We start from the raw sequence: 17,126 nt of genomic DNA, 5'->3' as shown, positions 1-17,126 counted from the left end.
CAGTGATTTCTGACCTTGTTCAAAATAAATTTTCATTATGATAAAAGTTTTTTTTTTATATAATAATCTTACGGATATAGATACGTGATATCGGAATATAAAAGACAACTCTGGAAAAATATATACATGAATCGAAGATATGATGTATTCATATCTGGATTTGGAACGACAGATAATTGCAGAATCTGATGAACTTGTGTGCATTAGTTAGTTCCAAAGCGAGGGGGTTCAATCCAGAGAATCCTTGTTACATCGTCATCTTGTCTATGCGCCATCCCACGTGAATTTTCCATTGCTTGGAGATCTTCGTATCCCACCGTGGACCCTTCCTCTCCCACACGTGTCACCTCTTTCCTCACACGTGAATAGTTCTCTCCTCTGTTTCTCTTTTTCCAGACACGCTCCTCTCTCCCTCTGTGCCTTTTATTACATATGTTTTTGTAAGATGATTTCATTGATCAATTTTATAAGATCGATTTCTTATTTGAATCATTAATAAAAAAAATATTATTAATTTTATTTATAATACTATTTATTATTATAAATTTGACTATGATTGAATGATTATCCGTCTCTCGTCCATGGACCTATTATTTTTATTATTATTTAGCATTGATTGTTTGATATTATCTATTACCACATACACCTAATTAATTTCCTGGACCGGGTTCACAAGGCCGAGTTTAAACTCCGAGCCAAGAATCTATGGGACTAGCCACACCCATGGCTTCACCTATTTGTCCAAATCGAGAATTGCTGACTTTCGATAGAGGCATGTTCAAGGGCATTTTGGGGAATAAGAATAAGAGTAGTGGGCCGATTCTAATATACGGCAAAAACTTGTGTGAGACGGTCTCACATGAGACTCACTCTTAATATACCCCATGAATAAAAACAAGTAAGCCTTCTCACTATATTTATATTCTAATATATCCCCATGAATAAAAACAAGTAAGCCTTCCCACTATATTTATCTTCATCAATGTTTTAATTTTTTATTTTTTTTTTAAAGTAAGCCCCGAGCGTTAAGATCTTGTTGGTCTTAGATTCGAGTCTCACAACTGCATAGAATGTTTAGTTTGTTAAACCCCCATTGTATGAAAAAAAAATCTGATATAATATTGAAGTTGCTATTAAAAAGAGAGACTTTGCAAATTGTAATCAATGATTTTAGTATTTGCTATCTTTTAACGTTTGACTGATGTCATTTGAGACCATGTTCATTTTCTTAATATTCATGTCACGATAAAGCCCATCTTGCGACTAAGGTGTTCGTTTTATGTTTCATTCTTCTGTTTTGTTTTTTGTTTTTTTTTAGTTTTTTTTGGTCAAATCTGTTGTAAAATTTGGCCCAACAACGATCCAATCTATTGTAAATTTTGGCCCACTAACGATCATATATATCTATTATGGATTATTGAGTTTTATATATTATGGAGAAAAATTAATTAAGTTAATGTATAATTATATTTTGATTGATGAATTTGGTTGGAAAAACCAATATTGTCATGCAAAAATTACCACTTGGTTAAAACCAAAAAATATTTTTAGTTTTTATGGATTAAAACTTCGGAGTTGGTCGGTAATTCGATCAAATATAATGAACGTCTAAATGTACTTAATCCGAATAAGTTCGTGCATGCTAAAAAATAATATTTTTTTAAATAATTAGTTTTTTGGCATCTTCTTAGTTAGTAGTTTATGAAATTGCACCTACTTTATTAAAAATATAATGTATTAAGTAAGTATTTAAATGATAATATTCATTTAGGAAGTTAGAAGCGATTATGTTCTTCTTTTTTTTTCATTGAAGCCGCTATCTTTAAAAAATATGATTAAGTGTAGATTATTTGAAGTGAAAATGACCACTAAGAAAAAAATTTAGTGTACACAAAATCGAGATGTGAATTTTTAGGTCGATTAGATAAAAGGCAAAAATTTATGTGAGATGGTATCACTGATCGTATTTTGTGAGACAGATATATTATTTGGATCATTCAAGAAAAAGTATTATGCTAAGAATATTACTTTTTATTGTGAATATCGGTAGGATTGACCAGTCTCACAGATAAAGACTTGTAAGACCTTCTCACAATAGACCTACTCTAGATAAAATCGACATTCGAGGCACGATGAAGATTTAATTCCATAGAAATTAAATGGAAAATTCCCAATTAATGAAGAAACCCGAGACATTATCGTCTCAAGCTACAATTATTTTGACGTCGCAGGGTACGATTTTTAGGACAAATTTACCAACTTTTTCTGGCGTGATTATGAAATTTTTTTAATTTTTATTAAAATTTGTAAATAATCAAATGAGCCAGGTGGCATCAATCGTTACCACAATACGTGTGGAGATAATCAACCACCAGCCGTAAGATCTGTTTCTTCTTTTGACCAAACACAATTCTCCTTTTCTTCAGTACTTTCATTAGGAACTTCTTTATTTATTTATTTATTATTATTATTATTATTATTTATTATTTATTTTCTTTTCACCAAAAAATTGTAAATAAAATAAAAACACACACAATAATACTTGGTAATTAAGCTCATTATTAAGCGCTACGCGTCGTTTACCCCTGGGAAAAATTCTTTCTCTAAACAGTTTTCAATACGCCATGAACTCCTCATCCGCTTCTTCACGCAAGGTCCTCCTTTTATATATTGATTTGTCGATGGATTTGTGTGTGTTTTTTTTTTTTGGTATTTGTGTACGTGTAGCCCTAGAGGATTCTCGTTTGTTTTGGTGGAATTTTTGATTGCTTTTGTTTGATTTTTGTTGTGTCGGAATATGGGTATTAAAGGCGTTGAGCAAGATCGCATGTAATCGGTTGCAGAAAGAGTTGGTGGAGTGGCAGGTGAATCCGCCTGCCGGTTTCAAGCACAAAGTTACTGATAATCTTCAAAGGTTTTCCCCTTTTTTCTGTTTTCTTTACGTTTCTTGGGAATTTATTTGGGAATTAGAAATTAGAATTTAGAGGTAATGATTTCGTGATTCTTGGTGTGATTAGTTGGGTGATTGAAGTCAACGGTGCTCCGGGAACGTTGTACTCTGGGGAAACCTACCAGCTTCAGGTTGATTTTCCGGAGCATTATCCGATGGAGGCTCCGCAGGTATTTTGTTTAAACATTTGATCGTTCTTCCATTTCTGACTTCTTGAACATATGGTATGAATGTTTAAAGGATTGAACCATGAACTTCAATGGGGCCGACTTAATTGGAAGCAGGGCAGTCACCATTTTTGTCATTTTTGAAAAGTATAAGTTTTACCACCGAAAATTGTAGTTTCGTTTCCTTGATTAAATGCGTTGCTCCGACAAAATGAATTTGTTAAATATTTTTATGTGGTATAGTTGAATTCATTTTTTAAATTTTGGGTTGTTGAGTGCGGTTGATTTATATAATTGTCTTCATTTTTGAGCAGGTTATTTTTGTTCCCCCTGCTCCTCTTCATCCCCACATTTACAGCAACGGCCATATATGTTTAGGTTTGTTTCCACGTACTCCTAGTGGTCACTTTTTTTCCTACTCCTTACTACTAAATAGTTTTGCGTATTTGTTTTGTAGTTTGTATACACGCCAATTGATTTTGGTTTTCTGGACTTCTTAATAAGCTATTAATTTTGAATGATGAGATGGCGAAACATTACTCAGTTTAGTTTTGAAGTGATTTGAATGCCTTTAGGAATACTTAAAAGATTTCGTTAAGATGATTTGCTTGCATTTTCAATGAGTTGAAAATCATTTTAGGTGGAAAGGAGAAGCTGAGCTCCGAACAATGCGTAGGCATATTGGAGAAGAATTAGGCTCGACATTTTTTTCAGTTTTTGTAAATTTTTTATTCCGTAATAGATTGGTGCTCATGATTTAGAAGTTTTTTTCTCGACTAGAGGTGAAGAGAGTTTGGTGGTGATAGCAAAGCTTGGTTTTTTGCCATATTCTTGTTTTCAGTGGCTCAATACTAACGTGCCCTAGAAAATTCAAGGAACAAGTGGAAAAGGCATGCTAACCCAAAGAGATTATTGCATTCTTGATCTATGTGTTTATCAAGCTATAAGGAAGCTAAACCTAGGTTAGATTCAGAGAGAACAAAACCTTGAACCAACGCACAACAAGTTCTCCAAAGAGTGTGATTGAAAGAAATTTCTCTATAAATATCAAGCTTGAAAAATTAAATGATATCTGCTTCATCTGCCACATGTTTAATCTTTTTCTTTATATGAAGCAAAGCAAACTTTTTGTCTTTTCACATCTCGGGAGAGATGGTTGACTGAGACAAATGATATATTGCCTCTAACTGAGGCTGAACCTTTGTGAATGCTCAGTTCCAGTTGATCTTGGGGAATTGAGTTAGTATTTGGACCTCCCATCCATTTTTTACAATACAACTTGCGCATTGTAGCTACCAGTCCGATACTTGAGATATAGACTGCCAACTGTTACCAGTAAGTAGTGGATAAATGAGAAATGAGACGGATAGATTAGTATTACATTGGTCATCTCAGTTCTCGTTCTCTAAATAGAGTTATCGAGTATTTGTTATTTATGTGGTCCATTTACTTGAACTCAGAGAACGACTATTTTGAGTAACCTCAAACTATTGTAGTCATATCATCAATATTTTGGATCTCTTTGCACAAATCAATTCTCGTCACCAAAGAGACATGGCTTGTTTGTTTATTGAGTTTGGAAATCTAAATTTTCTTTCTTTTTGTGTTATTTATCCATGCAGATATTTTGTATGATTCATGGTCCCCGGCTATGACTGTTAGTTCAATTTGCATCAGCATTCTCTCTATGCTATCGAGCTCTACGGCGAAGGTATATCCAATTATGCTTGTTAGAAAATTTACTGCTAGGAACTTCTGTCTTCTTTTACGTCAACTCAGATATTTGATCAGTCGAGTTCTGTGTTTATGCAGCAACATCCAGCCGACAATGATCGCTACGTGAAGAACTGTAAGAATGGAAGATCTCCCAAGGAGACGAGATGGTGGTTCCATGACGACAAAGTTTAATAAATGAAATTGGGAAAACCTGTAACACCCCCTCCCCCTCTTGTTATTGCTGGGAGATATTTTGTTTCATCCCTTTTCCGAAAATATCAAGGGAAAAGGAGAAAATCTATTCGAAAAGAAAAGAAAAAATGAATCTTTGTTCTGAATTCTCAACTCTATGGAGGCATAAATAACATTTAGATGTTATTGGCCCGAACGTTATGTAGTAGCTTTTTGGATAATGTGTGAAGCCAATATCAACGATTTAGGCAAGGTTAGTTCGATTCACACGATCTCGAACTTCCGTCGTATCTGTGTGATATTTTCTTCAGTCATATCTTAAATTTTAGTCATTCAGCAAGTAATTTGGAACTTATGTAATTAGAGTGTTAATTTAATGTATCGGTGTACTTTTTCAAGTCAGAAGCATTTACTTCATAAATAAAGACATCCATTTCCTTCTATCGCCTGTCACTTGTCAGTCAAAACAACAAGATAAGACATTCAATTGAATAAATACCTCATTATATAATTAAATTTTCTCCAAAAACAATACATTATCCACACCAACAAAAGTTTTAATTAAAAAAATTACCGGGTGACCATCACATATTGGCGTGGCATTCTTTGAGACACCTACACGGACGAGGCTTTTTGGAGCTCACGAGTACTATCTTGTCAAGGTTCCACTTTCCATGCTGTTGTTTGGTTTAGGAACTGTCAAATACTTTCAGAGTCTCTCTCGAGCTTATTCCTTGATCGACTAGAAATTATTTAAAACTAATGTTATTTAAGAAAATTTCTTTGTACTTGGTTTTCTCATTAGTATCTATCTGGCTTGTTAATGTTGGCTTGTTTTTGTGCGGATACAATTACAAAAGCTAAACTTTTGTAGGTCCTTCATGCATGCCAGTCTTGGTTTCGATGTGATAATCTGTTTTGTCTGTTCTTGTAATGGAAAACTCGTAATAATGAAAAAAATAATACCGACTCCTTGAGTCCCGAGAGTTACATGTTAACATATGTTTGTGCTTTGGAGTTGTGTCTTATAAGACTCCGCTTCATTTAGCACCAATCTCATAGTTGGTGCATGTCGAAGTTGCTATAGAATGCTTGCATACTTGGCCTTACTCGACTCTAAGATAAATAAATAAAAACGAATTTTCCAGTTTCTCAAGGATGTTTTTCAATTTGGGTTTATTTCAGTTATTATTAGTTTCTAGTGTTTGTGCTCATTTGTATTTTGCTAACTATAGTGCTTTGAAAATTCTCTTGGGTGAGAAAAAAGAGTTAGCGTGCAGGAAATGAGTTAGTTTTGGACTTCTTTTGTAAATCTAAGCCATGCTCATGCTGTATCTTTCATACACAAAATACTTTGTGACTGATTATGTTTTTGTTTATTTTTTTGCTTCTATTAATATCGTGATTATTGGTGTAATTTGTGTGGAGGGCCATTCCTAAATCCTTTACTGTATTTGCATTATAGCAAATGCGATGTTGCTTGCGCAAGATCCAGAGACTGTACATTCTCCAGGAAAGTCCATAAGGTCCTCCGCAGAGTCAGCTGATCTATCTGTTGATGGAGTCAAGCACATGTTTAACTTGTCATTCAATAAGACCAGTGAAACAGATACCAACTAAGTAGTAACTGCGGTTCAAGGCTAAAATGTAGCCTTTTTTCGATTTAGGAATAGTCAATAGGAACTCAGTAAACAAGTGATAGATGTTCTAGTTGCTAAGGGCGGTAATAAAGTGATCTGGTTATATTCTTAAGTTGATCGACATTCTTAAAAGAAATATCGTTTTTCACACATTGATTCTCAGACTGAACAGCCGTTGCAGTGCAAGTTAAACCGCAGTTACCACTTTGTTCGTTTCTTTCACCACATTGGTCATGTTAGCATCCGTAAAATAGTTGAAAAAGGTTGTGATTGTAGATGCCGCGCCTAGTACAACAGCTTTGTCTGAAATTGCTTTGGACCATCTGGAAAAGCAAATTGTCGTACTTGGTGTTGCATCTTCATTCACGATAGATAGTAACACGACGGCTGTGGTGCAAGAAAGAAACAAAGTGATAACAGTGGTTGAGGCCTGCACTACAGTGGTTGTTTAGTCTGAGGATCTAAGGATGAAAGAAGCTATTTCTTTTCAGAATCAAAGCACTGATCAACCTAAAAAAATATTTCTTTTAAAAATCGATCAACCTAAGAAGATTACCAGATCACTTTATGAACTAATATCACTTCCTGCCGCTGCATCCTCCGCCCTTAGCAACTAGAATATCCAGAGTAGCTATCACTTGTTTACTGTGAGCTATGAATTTTCTCAGATTGAAAAATCGCTACATTGCAGCCTTGAACGGCAGTTAATACTTTGTTTGTCACATTCACGACCGCCCTCAAATCTACGTCTATAAAATGATTGAAAACCGACGTGGCTCCGAGTACAACGGCTCTAACTGAAATAGTTGTAATAGTTTTCCGGATGCCATTTTTTCACCCCACGGTCAAGAAACAAAATATACAACAATTGGATAAATATATTTGAGGTTCTAAACACAATTTCATGCACCACAAGCCCTTTCTCGAGCTTCAAAAGAAACAAGAATGGCTACATCACTTCTATGTCGCCATTCCACTTTCGCAGTCGCTTTGTTCCTTGTCTTGTTCTTCGTATTCCTAAATGTTAGCATAAGGAGAGACCTCTATTTGCTAACTTTAAATTATATTTGTGGCCATTTTCTGCGAATTGCAGACCCTATACGCACGATTTGTCATTTGTTGGATAAACTTAAAGCATCTGAAAAAGTGAGGAAAATATTTTTTCCAAAAGTTAAAGTGGACGATGTTATGCTCAGCTTGTTTATCATCTAGCTTGAAACATAATTTGTGAATTATGCGCATACACATCAAAGAAACTGATACGGACAAGATAAGAGTTCTCGACTTTCAGGAACTGGGAGATCGCAGCATCCAAATCCTACACATTTCAACTTCTTCACAATATCAGGGCACGACAAACACTCGTAAGTATCTTATTAGATAGATTTAATAGTAACAGACGAATGACTCCAATGGCCAGAAATCAGCTTAAGAAGGAAACTCCACATCCAATAAGCAAATTTGCTATTTTTAGACCCAATCCACCGAATCAAGCAAAACCAATGACACATTCAAAAAAACCAAACCCTTCACATTTCATTACAATCAAACAATTCAATGTAACAAATCGCCAAATTATCACATTTCATATCCACAACAGACTCTCGATAAATTCAACCGAAAAAGCAAACTAAACCATGGGGGTTACTTCTTTTTTCCTTTTCCAGACTTCCTCTTAGGAGGAAGAATAATCTCTCCCTTAAGCACAGGAATCTCCATAATCTGCGACAGCCCACTAAATTTCTTGCGGAATTTTTCAACCTGATCCGCATCAACAAGAAGCTGCGCTCGGCTTCCCAGATAAAAGGGGTGGTTCCCAGACCATACATCAACCACGTATTCTTTCTTGGTTCCACCGGTGGTCATCACGAGTTCACCATTACAGTATACCTTCGAATCTTCATGGAATTGCGGATGTATATCCTTTTTCCTGCAGCTACACCGCATGTCATTGCTGCCCACAACTCGTTTCACCTGCACAAATCAGCCAAAAAAAAATACAGAAACTCTTCTCAAGGAAGATTGTTTAAAAGATGGGTCTTTTGGGTTCTACCTTGTCGTTGAGGGAGAATGGAGAAGGGGAGAGGTTTTTACTGAGGAATGTGTTGGATAGGTAAAGAGCCATTTTCTCGTCTCTTCAATGGCTCAGAGAGATGGTGAATAAAAGTGAAGATTTATTGATGCAATTATATTATATTCTAGTGGTCTCAATTTTCATCAGGCCGAATCGGGTTTCAAATGGACCGCTTTTACGGGTATGAGTTGGGTGGGCCGACCAGTACTCCGCCTCAATAATTTATTGGACAGGTTAGGCCGCAGGGTGGAGTGGGGGCACTGACATTTGGACGGGTTGAAATATTGCATATCCAATTCAACTTTTTTTTATGTGACAGGTATACCGTTTTGACTTATCCAACTGTTTTGACAGCTCTAATGCATGCTTTGTATAGCATGTAATAATACAGATTATATCCATAGTTTCTCTAATCATTTCAATGTCATGCTTTACACTTGAGTTACGTGTGCACAAACTAGAAACCAGAGGAATTATTTAAATTTTAATTTGATGAACTTTATGGATTCATAAGCTCTTGTCAGATAAACCCTTTCACTCATTAATGTTTTTCAGTTTATTTATAGAATTAGTTATTTTCGTTTCGTAAATGTTTTTGATAGCCAACCAAGTGTTCAATATATTTTGTAGCTTGTCTTTTCTCTTATAGGGTTGTGAAAAATCAAGAAGCTCCAGTGACCAAGTATGGGCAACCCTGTTATAAGATCCATGCACGAATGACATCAGGCTATTCACCAAAACAAACATCAGGCTCTTTTATTCTGTTTTGTACTACAGAGATTAATCTAATCAAATCAAATCAATAAATGACAAGTAAATACGAGGCTACAATTTCCGAGGTTGCTACCGCATCTTCATTTACCTCTCCTCCGAGTAAAACCTGTTCCACGCAGCCTGAGGTTGATACACAACAAACAAGTACATATATGTGAGTTGTGTCACGGAACAAGAAACATGAGAAATGCAAAAAACATTAGATACGAGAAAAAAAGACCGATAACTTCATGCCATTAATGACCAATCATTTAGCTTTTATTTGCATTGCTGGTGGCTGTTTTCTTCTTTACTCCCATTTCCGAAACTTGGACCACTAATGAAAGCTTATAGTAACGTTATACCAAATTGTACATATGACGTAGCTCCATCATGGAACTTTACTAACTCTTTCCATTTAAAAAATAATTGTTCCTTAATGAAATCAAATATATACTTCGTGCCAACAGCAAAGAGCAACAGCCGCTAAAAGCTTATTTACTTCGTACTCCTCCACAACATAGCACCGTGCCAGGAAGTTATGAATATCTACTCGATATTCTTGACACCATCATGTCAATAAAACCCAGTAATGCTAGCAAGAACTGCACTCTGGTATTGATGATGGCAGAAGCCTACAAAAATTATGTACTTCAAGGGTAATAATCAACGTACCTTGAGAAGATCAAAAACCTTTTCACATATGTACTTTTGCTGAATGCTAGCTCCCCGTTGCTGCAGTTTGTCAGGATGCACATACAGAGTTGCCTTCCTGTAAGCTTTTTTTACAGCAGGGGTTGTTATGATCTCTGTCAGGGAGATAGGTTGCCAACCACTGTTTGGCCCAAGAATCTGTAGATTAATGCACAACATAGCTAATTAGGTTGGAAACAAGATTTCGGCTTTGTAAAGAGCAACAATAAATCGACGCAGTATCGACGCAGTATAACTTTCATCTTCAGTTCTCAGAATAGAGATCAAATTAGATTATGCTCAAATGAACGAAAATGATCACCCAAACTCAATAGCAGTGCATTTGAGCATGTTTCATACTTCTTGAAGATCAAATTCAACTATTATCACCTAACAATCATTTGCGATAAAAAGGGCATGGGTACACAGGTGGTTTGCACATACATATTGCAGAGTGGAGAGCAGTGCACGCAGGTTTCCCTCCTTTCCAGTGACCCATCTCTTAATATCCGCATCAAGAGATTCTGCTAACCTCTGCAGTAAAATAAAGATACTCGTTAACAGGACAACTAGAATCTATTCTGTATCACCACAACAAATTTATAAGAAGATATGTTACATTTCTCTCTGCCTGTTCTCTCTGGGCAATAAGATCACGCATGTTCTTCTCGGCAAGAGCTTTGGCCTGGAAAAAATTTCGACACAAAATATTGTAAAACATGATTAAATTCTTAATTATAATATTCCAAACATAACTAGCAAGATCCATACCGCTCTCTCCATTATCCTCTGATGCCTCTCTAATCTTGCTTTGCTTCTCTTTGCTGATTCATTACTAGTTCCATCAATTTTCTCCAGGTCCTGCAGGAAAATTGGAACCATCATTCTTGTGGTGCGCTAATTAAAGATTTTATGTGGCAACCAATACACATAAACAATACTCACTGAAGAAGAAAAGCTATGCTTTAGTCCATTATTTCTTGACTTCTCGGTAGATTTGTCAGTGTGCGCTCTTCCTTCTGTGGAAGTTTTCGAGGACATTGCTTTCTCCAGAGCACGTTCACGGGCCTCTGCAGTGGCTCTTTCTACTGCAGCACGTTCTGACCGAAGTTTGGCTTCTGTGGAGGCCTTATCAGATGGTAGTTTTGTCGTGTTGGATGCCTTCTCCAGCTTCTCCTGCGCCTCTGCCATAAACCTTTGTCGAACTTCAGCTGCTGCTCTCTCCACAGCAGCCCTTTCCGCCCTTACTTGAGCTTCAGCAAATGCCCTCTCACGAGCTTCGCGCATGGCTCTTTCTGCAGCTATTCTATCTTTTTCCCGAGCTCTTCCCCTCTTGATGGCTTCAATTCTTTGTTGCTGATCTTCTTTATCGAAATTCGTCACATTTTCTTTGGCACAATCCTCTTCCATGGTAGAGGTTTCACTGTTCTCATTAATCTTCTCTAAAATTTCACCTCTTTCTATTGTTCTTCCATCTTCCATAAATTTCTCTGTTTCTTTCGGCTCAACGTGTAAATGAAAGTGTTCCCCTTCACATTGGTCCTCCGAGTATACCCCTTCACTTTGAAGGTGAGTTATTTTCTCAGAAGAAATTTTTAGATCTTTAATTTCTTCCTCATCAGAGGTCTCATTCTTTGTGTATTCTGCACAAATTTCAGAATCGTCAACAGAAAGGTCATCCATATTTTCAAGACTGGATGTTGATTCAGATCTTCCGTCACTCTCTGATGTTTGTTCCGAAACCATTCTCACGTCAGTGAGGTCACATTCAGCTGTTCTATTATCAGAACAATGGACCTCAGGTAAATTTTGCACGTTGAATTGATCAACAGCTTCTTGAGCATTATTGTGAATTCTATCAGTAGTTTCGGAGATATTGTTGTCCATTGGCAGTTTTTCTTCATTATTGCTGTTTGTTGTACCGAAATTTTCATTCTTGTAATCAAATGAAAGACCTTCAAAGGCATAGTGCAGATTGCTACAGGTAAAATTGTCTTCAGAGGCACTTTGATGTAAGTTGTCCGTCCGGAGAATATCATTATCCTCCTGGTGGAATGGTTGTTCAACTTTTTCGGAGATATTCTTGTCCATTGGCAGTTTTTCTTCATTATTGCTGTTTGTTGTACCGAAATTTTCATTCTTGTAATCAAATGAAAGACCTTCAAAGGCATAGTGCAGATTGCTACAGGTAAAATTGTCTTCAGAGGCACTTTGATGTAAGTTGTCCGTCCGGAGAATATCATTATCCTCCTGGTGGAATGGTTGTTTCACCTTCTTTCCTGTCTCGATTGCTGATGAGTTTTCAGCAACTCCTGCTACGCTAGTGTTCTCCTCAATTATGTTATTGAGCTCAATATCACATGGGTCTTGAGTTTCAACGAAGATGCTGCAAGGATTATCACTGTGAATCTCACTAAAGCTGGTGCTAGTTTCGTTACTTTCGACATCAACTGATTCAGTATCTATTTCACAAGCAGCCTCCTGAAACACAGGTTTATCCTGATTTTCTGCACTTGTCTCTGCTCCTCCAAAAATATTTGCTTCGGTGCCCCAAAAAACTTCGATTTTCTGAACTTCAGCATAATTAATTCCCTCCAACTGCTTGGTCTCAGCCACTTCATCTTCAACAATTGCCGTCTGATTCTCATCAATTTCATTTTGTTCAAGTGCACCTCCTAAATTTTTCCCCTCTTCACCATGTAAATTGTTCAGTGTCTCTTCAATTAAGTCAGGTTCATGAACCATATTTAGTTTCTCTGTAACCTCTTTTTCAGGGAAGGCTTCAGGTTCCCTCTTATTGATTGATTCCGCCAAGGCTTCATTCAGATGCTCTTTACTATCAAAAGATGTCCCAGACTCTCCCAACCTTATTCCATTTTTCTCTTCATCCCAACTTTTCCTTTGTCTGTGACCACTTCCTCTAAAATTGAGATCTATAAATTTCTCCTCTATCTCTTCTCGTACCATTGCTTCTTTCTCATCCATATTTGGCGGATCATTCATCATATTATCAGACTTCAAATCAGGCAACTTCAAGTGCTCCACGTTAACCACTTCCTCATGCTTTTCAATTATCTTCTCACGTTTTCCCAGATACTCAGTTGCAGTTTGGCCTTCATCAATCACTTCATCCTCCTGACTGATCCTCGAATTTGTAGCATCATCTGCATTCTCTCGCACCAACGTACTTGAAGATATATTTGGAGACCTTTCCACCATTTCAGGAATAATTTCAGATCCTTTTGTCAGATAAACAGTTAGCTCTACCTGTGCTGAAGCTATGTCCACAATATTTTCCAGCTTTGGCGTCCTTTGGGAAGTACTAATCGCTCTTGCTGCGAGTTCAGCAGCCTTTTCAGGTTCCTCGGTGTAATGAACAGCCACTTCTTTTTGTTTCAATGTTTCCTTGCCAGTTCCCATCTCCTCATGGTAAGATTTAAGTTCATGCTTAGACATAACTAAGTTGTTATTTTCTACTACCTGACCATATTCCGAGTTTGTGGTCCTACACTCAGCTTCAGCCTCTAATCCAGGAGAAATTCTCACCCCTTCATGTGCTTCAACATGGTTCCCGAGCTCTTTCATTACAACCTTTTCCGCATCACAAAGTGCTTCATTTTGACTGCAGGACTTAGAAAATTTTTGACTCACCCCATTGAAAGCTCCACTGTGCTCGTTAGCTGCTTCCATATTAACTCTAACCTTTTCCATCTCGGCCTTTCCAAGATCATTTATTTTCTCACTTTGGCCAAGGAACACATCAATTTTCCCATTTAGGTCTTGGAACGCATGGAATATGGGATCTAATCTTTCATGATTTTTCGCAGCATTCTTCTCTTTCGTGTTCTTCGTCTCAATGTACTTCTTATTTTCTTCGTTATCTTTAACTTTCGAGCGACCCTTAGACCTTGGTATAGAACCATCTGGGATACTTTCCTTTTTCCTTTCCATTATCATTTTCGCAATTCTAATACTTTCTTGAGCCTGCTCAATAGCTTTCTTCAAGGCAGCTGCAGATACACCAGCAATTGAGCTCTCATCTATTTCCTCCTCAAACAAAGTTGGTAAAGAGTTGCTGCCTATCTTTCCAGAAGCATCTTCTTTGGTTCGAAAACTAGAAGTCCTTGATCCCTCCGAATCATTGTGTTCTCTTAGATTACACGGCTGGCTTGAAGGTGGCGGTACAACACGTGACTTGTCTGGTATGTGGGAGTTATCCGAACTCGATCCACCTTTACCTTTATTTTCTTCAACATCAGAACTGAAACTCCAGGTGCGACTAACTTCACGTTTCAGTAAAGGAACACACCTATCATCTTCCTTTCCCAGTATCTGTTGGGTTCCGTCGATAAAATACGTAAATCCAGGAACAGCTTGGAGTTGGGCTATGTGAGTTTTACCTTTTGATATGTCGCCACTTTTTTTACTGGTCTTATTGAATGACAAGCTAAACTGCTGCTTGACTCCATCAACAGATTGATCAGCTGACTCCGCGGAGGACCTTTTGGACTTTCCTGGAGAATGTCGGGACTGTGGATCTTGTGCAAGCAATCTCTCATTTGCTAGAATCCTGTAGCAAATACAGTAAAGGATTTAGGAATGGCCCTCCAAACAAATTACACTAATCATCATGTCAATAGCCCAGATACGTAATAGAAGCAAAAAAAATTTAATAAACAAGAACATCATCAGTCAATAAAAACATGTATTTTGTGTATGAAAGATACAGCAATGAGCATGCTTTAGATTTATACAAGAAGTCCAAAAGTAACTCATTTCTTGCAAACTAATTCTTTCTTCTCACCCTAGAGAATTTTCTAAGTACTATAGTTAGCAAAAATACAAATGAGCACAAAAACTAGAGACTGATAATAACTGAAATAAAGCCAAATTGAAAAATATCCTTGAGTAACTGGAAATGAAGCGGAGTCTTATAAGACAACTCCGATAACTTAATCCACTTTATATGGAATGCAAAGTAAAAACACATGTTAACATGTAACTTTCACAAGCCACGTGTAGGACTCAAGGAATCGGAATTAATTTTTCCATTATTAAGAGTTTTCCATTACAAGAATGCACAGAATAGATTATTAGTCGAAACCAAGGCTAGCCTGAAAGACCTACAAAATTTTAGCATAAACTGCATTGAAAAACCATTTAACAAGGCTATCCTGTCGCAGTTCATATATAAGAAAACTCTAAATGTAATGAATGCACGTAATCAAGGCTATAAATATTCCTTTTGCCCTACCTTCCTTACCATAGCCAACGGTTAAATGACGGAATCAATATAACGACTGCCTAAAGAGAGGGAAATGTAATCAATGAATATCCGCTACGTGTTTTTGAACAAACGTTATCAAGTGGATAATTTTTTTACTAAATTTGGAATCCATAAACCCAATAACTTCACTTCAAGCAACCGAACAACTTTTGGAGAAATTTAAACTAAGTTTTTCGCACCTTTCGGAATCAAAGTGACTCGTTCAACATGACTCATATAAAACAAATAACCACAGGCATGTACAAACTTAAAATTGCGGTTCCTTCAGAATAATCCCTGCTCAGAAAAGGACAAAAAAGGACAATGCTTTGAAAAAATATTTAAATTTGTATCCGCACAAAAACAAGCCAACATTAACAAGTCAGAGACTAGTAAGAAAATCAAGCACAAAGAAATTTCCTTAAATAACCAAGTGTTAGACTAATAATTTCTCGTCAATGAAGGAATAAGCTTGAGAGATTCTAAAAGTATAAGGCAGTTCGTTCCTAAACCAAACAACAGCATGGAAAGTAGAACCTTGACACAGATAAAATAAAATATATTTATCGCCAATTGTTTCCTGCAAACAAAACAATCAAAATATTAAAATGAGAAAAGTCCAATGTTAACCTTATTTCAACACCATTTTACTTCCAAACTTGGCACAAAGTCCAACAAAGAGAAAAATGAAAACTTTACCCGGGTTCATCATCAGAGCGCTTGGGACTTTTCACGCCATTAAACAGCTCCTCATACGGAAGAGCAACGTCATCATCCCTCAAACCTCCGAAAATGTTGGAGTAATCCAGCTTCGAATTGCGGCATTCTCCCGACACGACCCTTTCATCCAAACCCGGAAGATCAAGCACGGGAATAGACGAAGAAGACCCGGCGAAAATTTCGGAGTACTCATGAGCTCCAAAAGGCCTCGCCTTAGCACCACCCCCGGAGAACAGGACGTCGTCGTATGGATTTTTCATGGAGAAAGACGCAAAGGCGCCCGCGTTGGAGGAGCTCTGCTTTCTCCTGTGCGGAGGCCTTGAGAAGGACTCCATTGGAATGAAAGCTCCGATTTCCCGCTGGCGAGGCTAGGGTTTCTTGTTTATTCTTCTCAAGTCTATTGTTTTTCACTTGCTTCTTCCTTCTCGCTTCTGAGTGGTTTTTCTTTGTTTGTCTGCGAATGAAGATACTGTTGCAGTCCTCAGAAAAATTAAATTAAATTTAATGAAGTGTGGGTCCATCAGAGATATAATTCAGTGTAGCAAGTGTATATCCCTTTATCCAATCACAGAACGCCACGTTCCCGTCGCCACCAACCTCTGAAATCGTATTATTTTAGTTTAATTACATAAAAAAATTTAGTTAAATATTTTGTAATAATTTGTAAAATTATTTTTTCTTGTGGGTTGATGTGTTGGATCTGAAAATAAATTTTATATAATCGAAATTATTTTATTTTCATAAGGGTGTATTTTATTTATTTTTATATTTTCAAAAACTTCTACTTAAGATTTGATTTTAACATTTTTTTAAAAATTTGTATATTAAATTAAAAATTTTTATGAAGGACGGAGAACGATATTTAAGAATATATCAAATTATTTTATTTTAGTGTTTGACTATCTAAGCTTTGAAAATGTTTAAAATTATTTTAAAACTTAGTAATTTATTTTGA

The 17,126-nt window shown here is 36.6% G+C and overlaps 3 protein-coding genes across 3 annotated transcripts; 1 reads left to right on the top strand and 2 right to left on the bottom strand.

Moving 5' to 3' along the window:
* The first annotated feature begins 2,517 nt into the window (after window positions 1–2,517).
* Window positions 2,518–5,292, top strand: LOC140968672 (probable ubiquitin-conjugating enzyme E2 18). Its single transcript, XM_073429703.1, has 6 exons — window positions 2,518–2,654; window positions 2,811–2,914; window positions 3,018–3,120; window positions 3,432–3,495; window positions 4,740–4,828; window positions 4,930–5,292. The coding sequence occupies exons 1-6, from the start codon at window positions 2,625–2,627 to the stop codon at window positions 5,023–5,025; spliced, it is 486 nt and encodes a 161-aa protein (XP_073285804.1). The 5' UTR covers window positions 2,518–2,624; the 3' UTR covers window positions 5,026–5,292.
* Window positions 5,293–8,180: 2,888 nt separating this feature from the next.
* Window positions 8,181–8,877, bottom strand: LOC140968825 (large ribosomal subunit protein bL31c-like). Its single transcript, XM_073429946.1, has 2 exons — window positions 8,719–8,877; window positions 8,181–8,639 (listed from the first exon to the last, which is right to left on the bottom strand). The coding sequence occupies exons 1-2, from the start codon at window positions 8,788–8,790 to the stop codon at window positions 8,310–8,312; spliced, it is 402 nt and encodes a 133-aa protein (XP_073286047.1). The 5' UTR covers window positions 8,791–8,877; the 3' UTR covers window positions 8,181–8,309.
* A 710-nt stretch (window positions 8,878–9,587) lies between these two features.
* LOC140968824 (uncharacterized) lies at window positions 9,588–16,636 on the bottom strand. Its single transcript, XM_073429945.1, has 7 exons — window positions 16,151–16,636; window positions 11,131–14,755; window positions 10,957–11,046; window positions 10,805–10,870; window positions 10,630–10,719; window positions 10,168–10,344; window positions 9,588–9,633 (listed from the first exon to the last, which is right to left on the bottom strand). Exons 1-7 carry the CDS (start codon window positions 16,504–16,506, stop codon window positions 9,598–9,600), a joined length of 4,440 nt encoding a protein of 1,479 aa, XP_073286046.1. The 5' UTR covers window positions 16,507–16,636; the 3' UTR covers window positions 9,588–9,597.
* Between the last annotated feature and the right edge of the window lie 490 nt (window positions 16,637–17,126).

The sequence above is a fragment of the Primulina huaijiensis genome, unplaced genomic scaffold (genome assembly GCF_012295235.1).
Source record: "Primulina huaijiensis isolate GDHJ02 unplaced genomic scaffold, ASM1229523v2 scaffold37775, whole genome shotgun sequence".
NCBI lineage: Eukaryota > Viridiplantae > Streptophyta > Magnoliopsida > Lamiales > Gesneriaceae > Primulina > Primulina huaijiensis.
The sequence above is the reverse complement of the archived record's forward strand: the minus strand, read 5'-3'. Positions and strand labels throughout refer to the sequence as shown.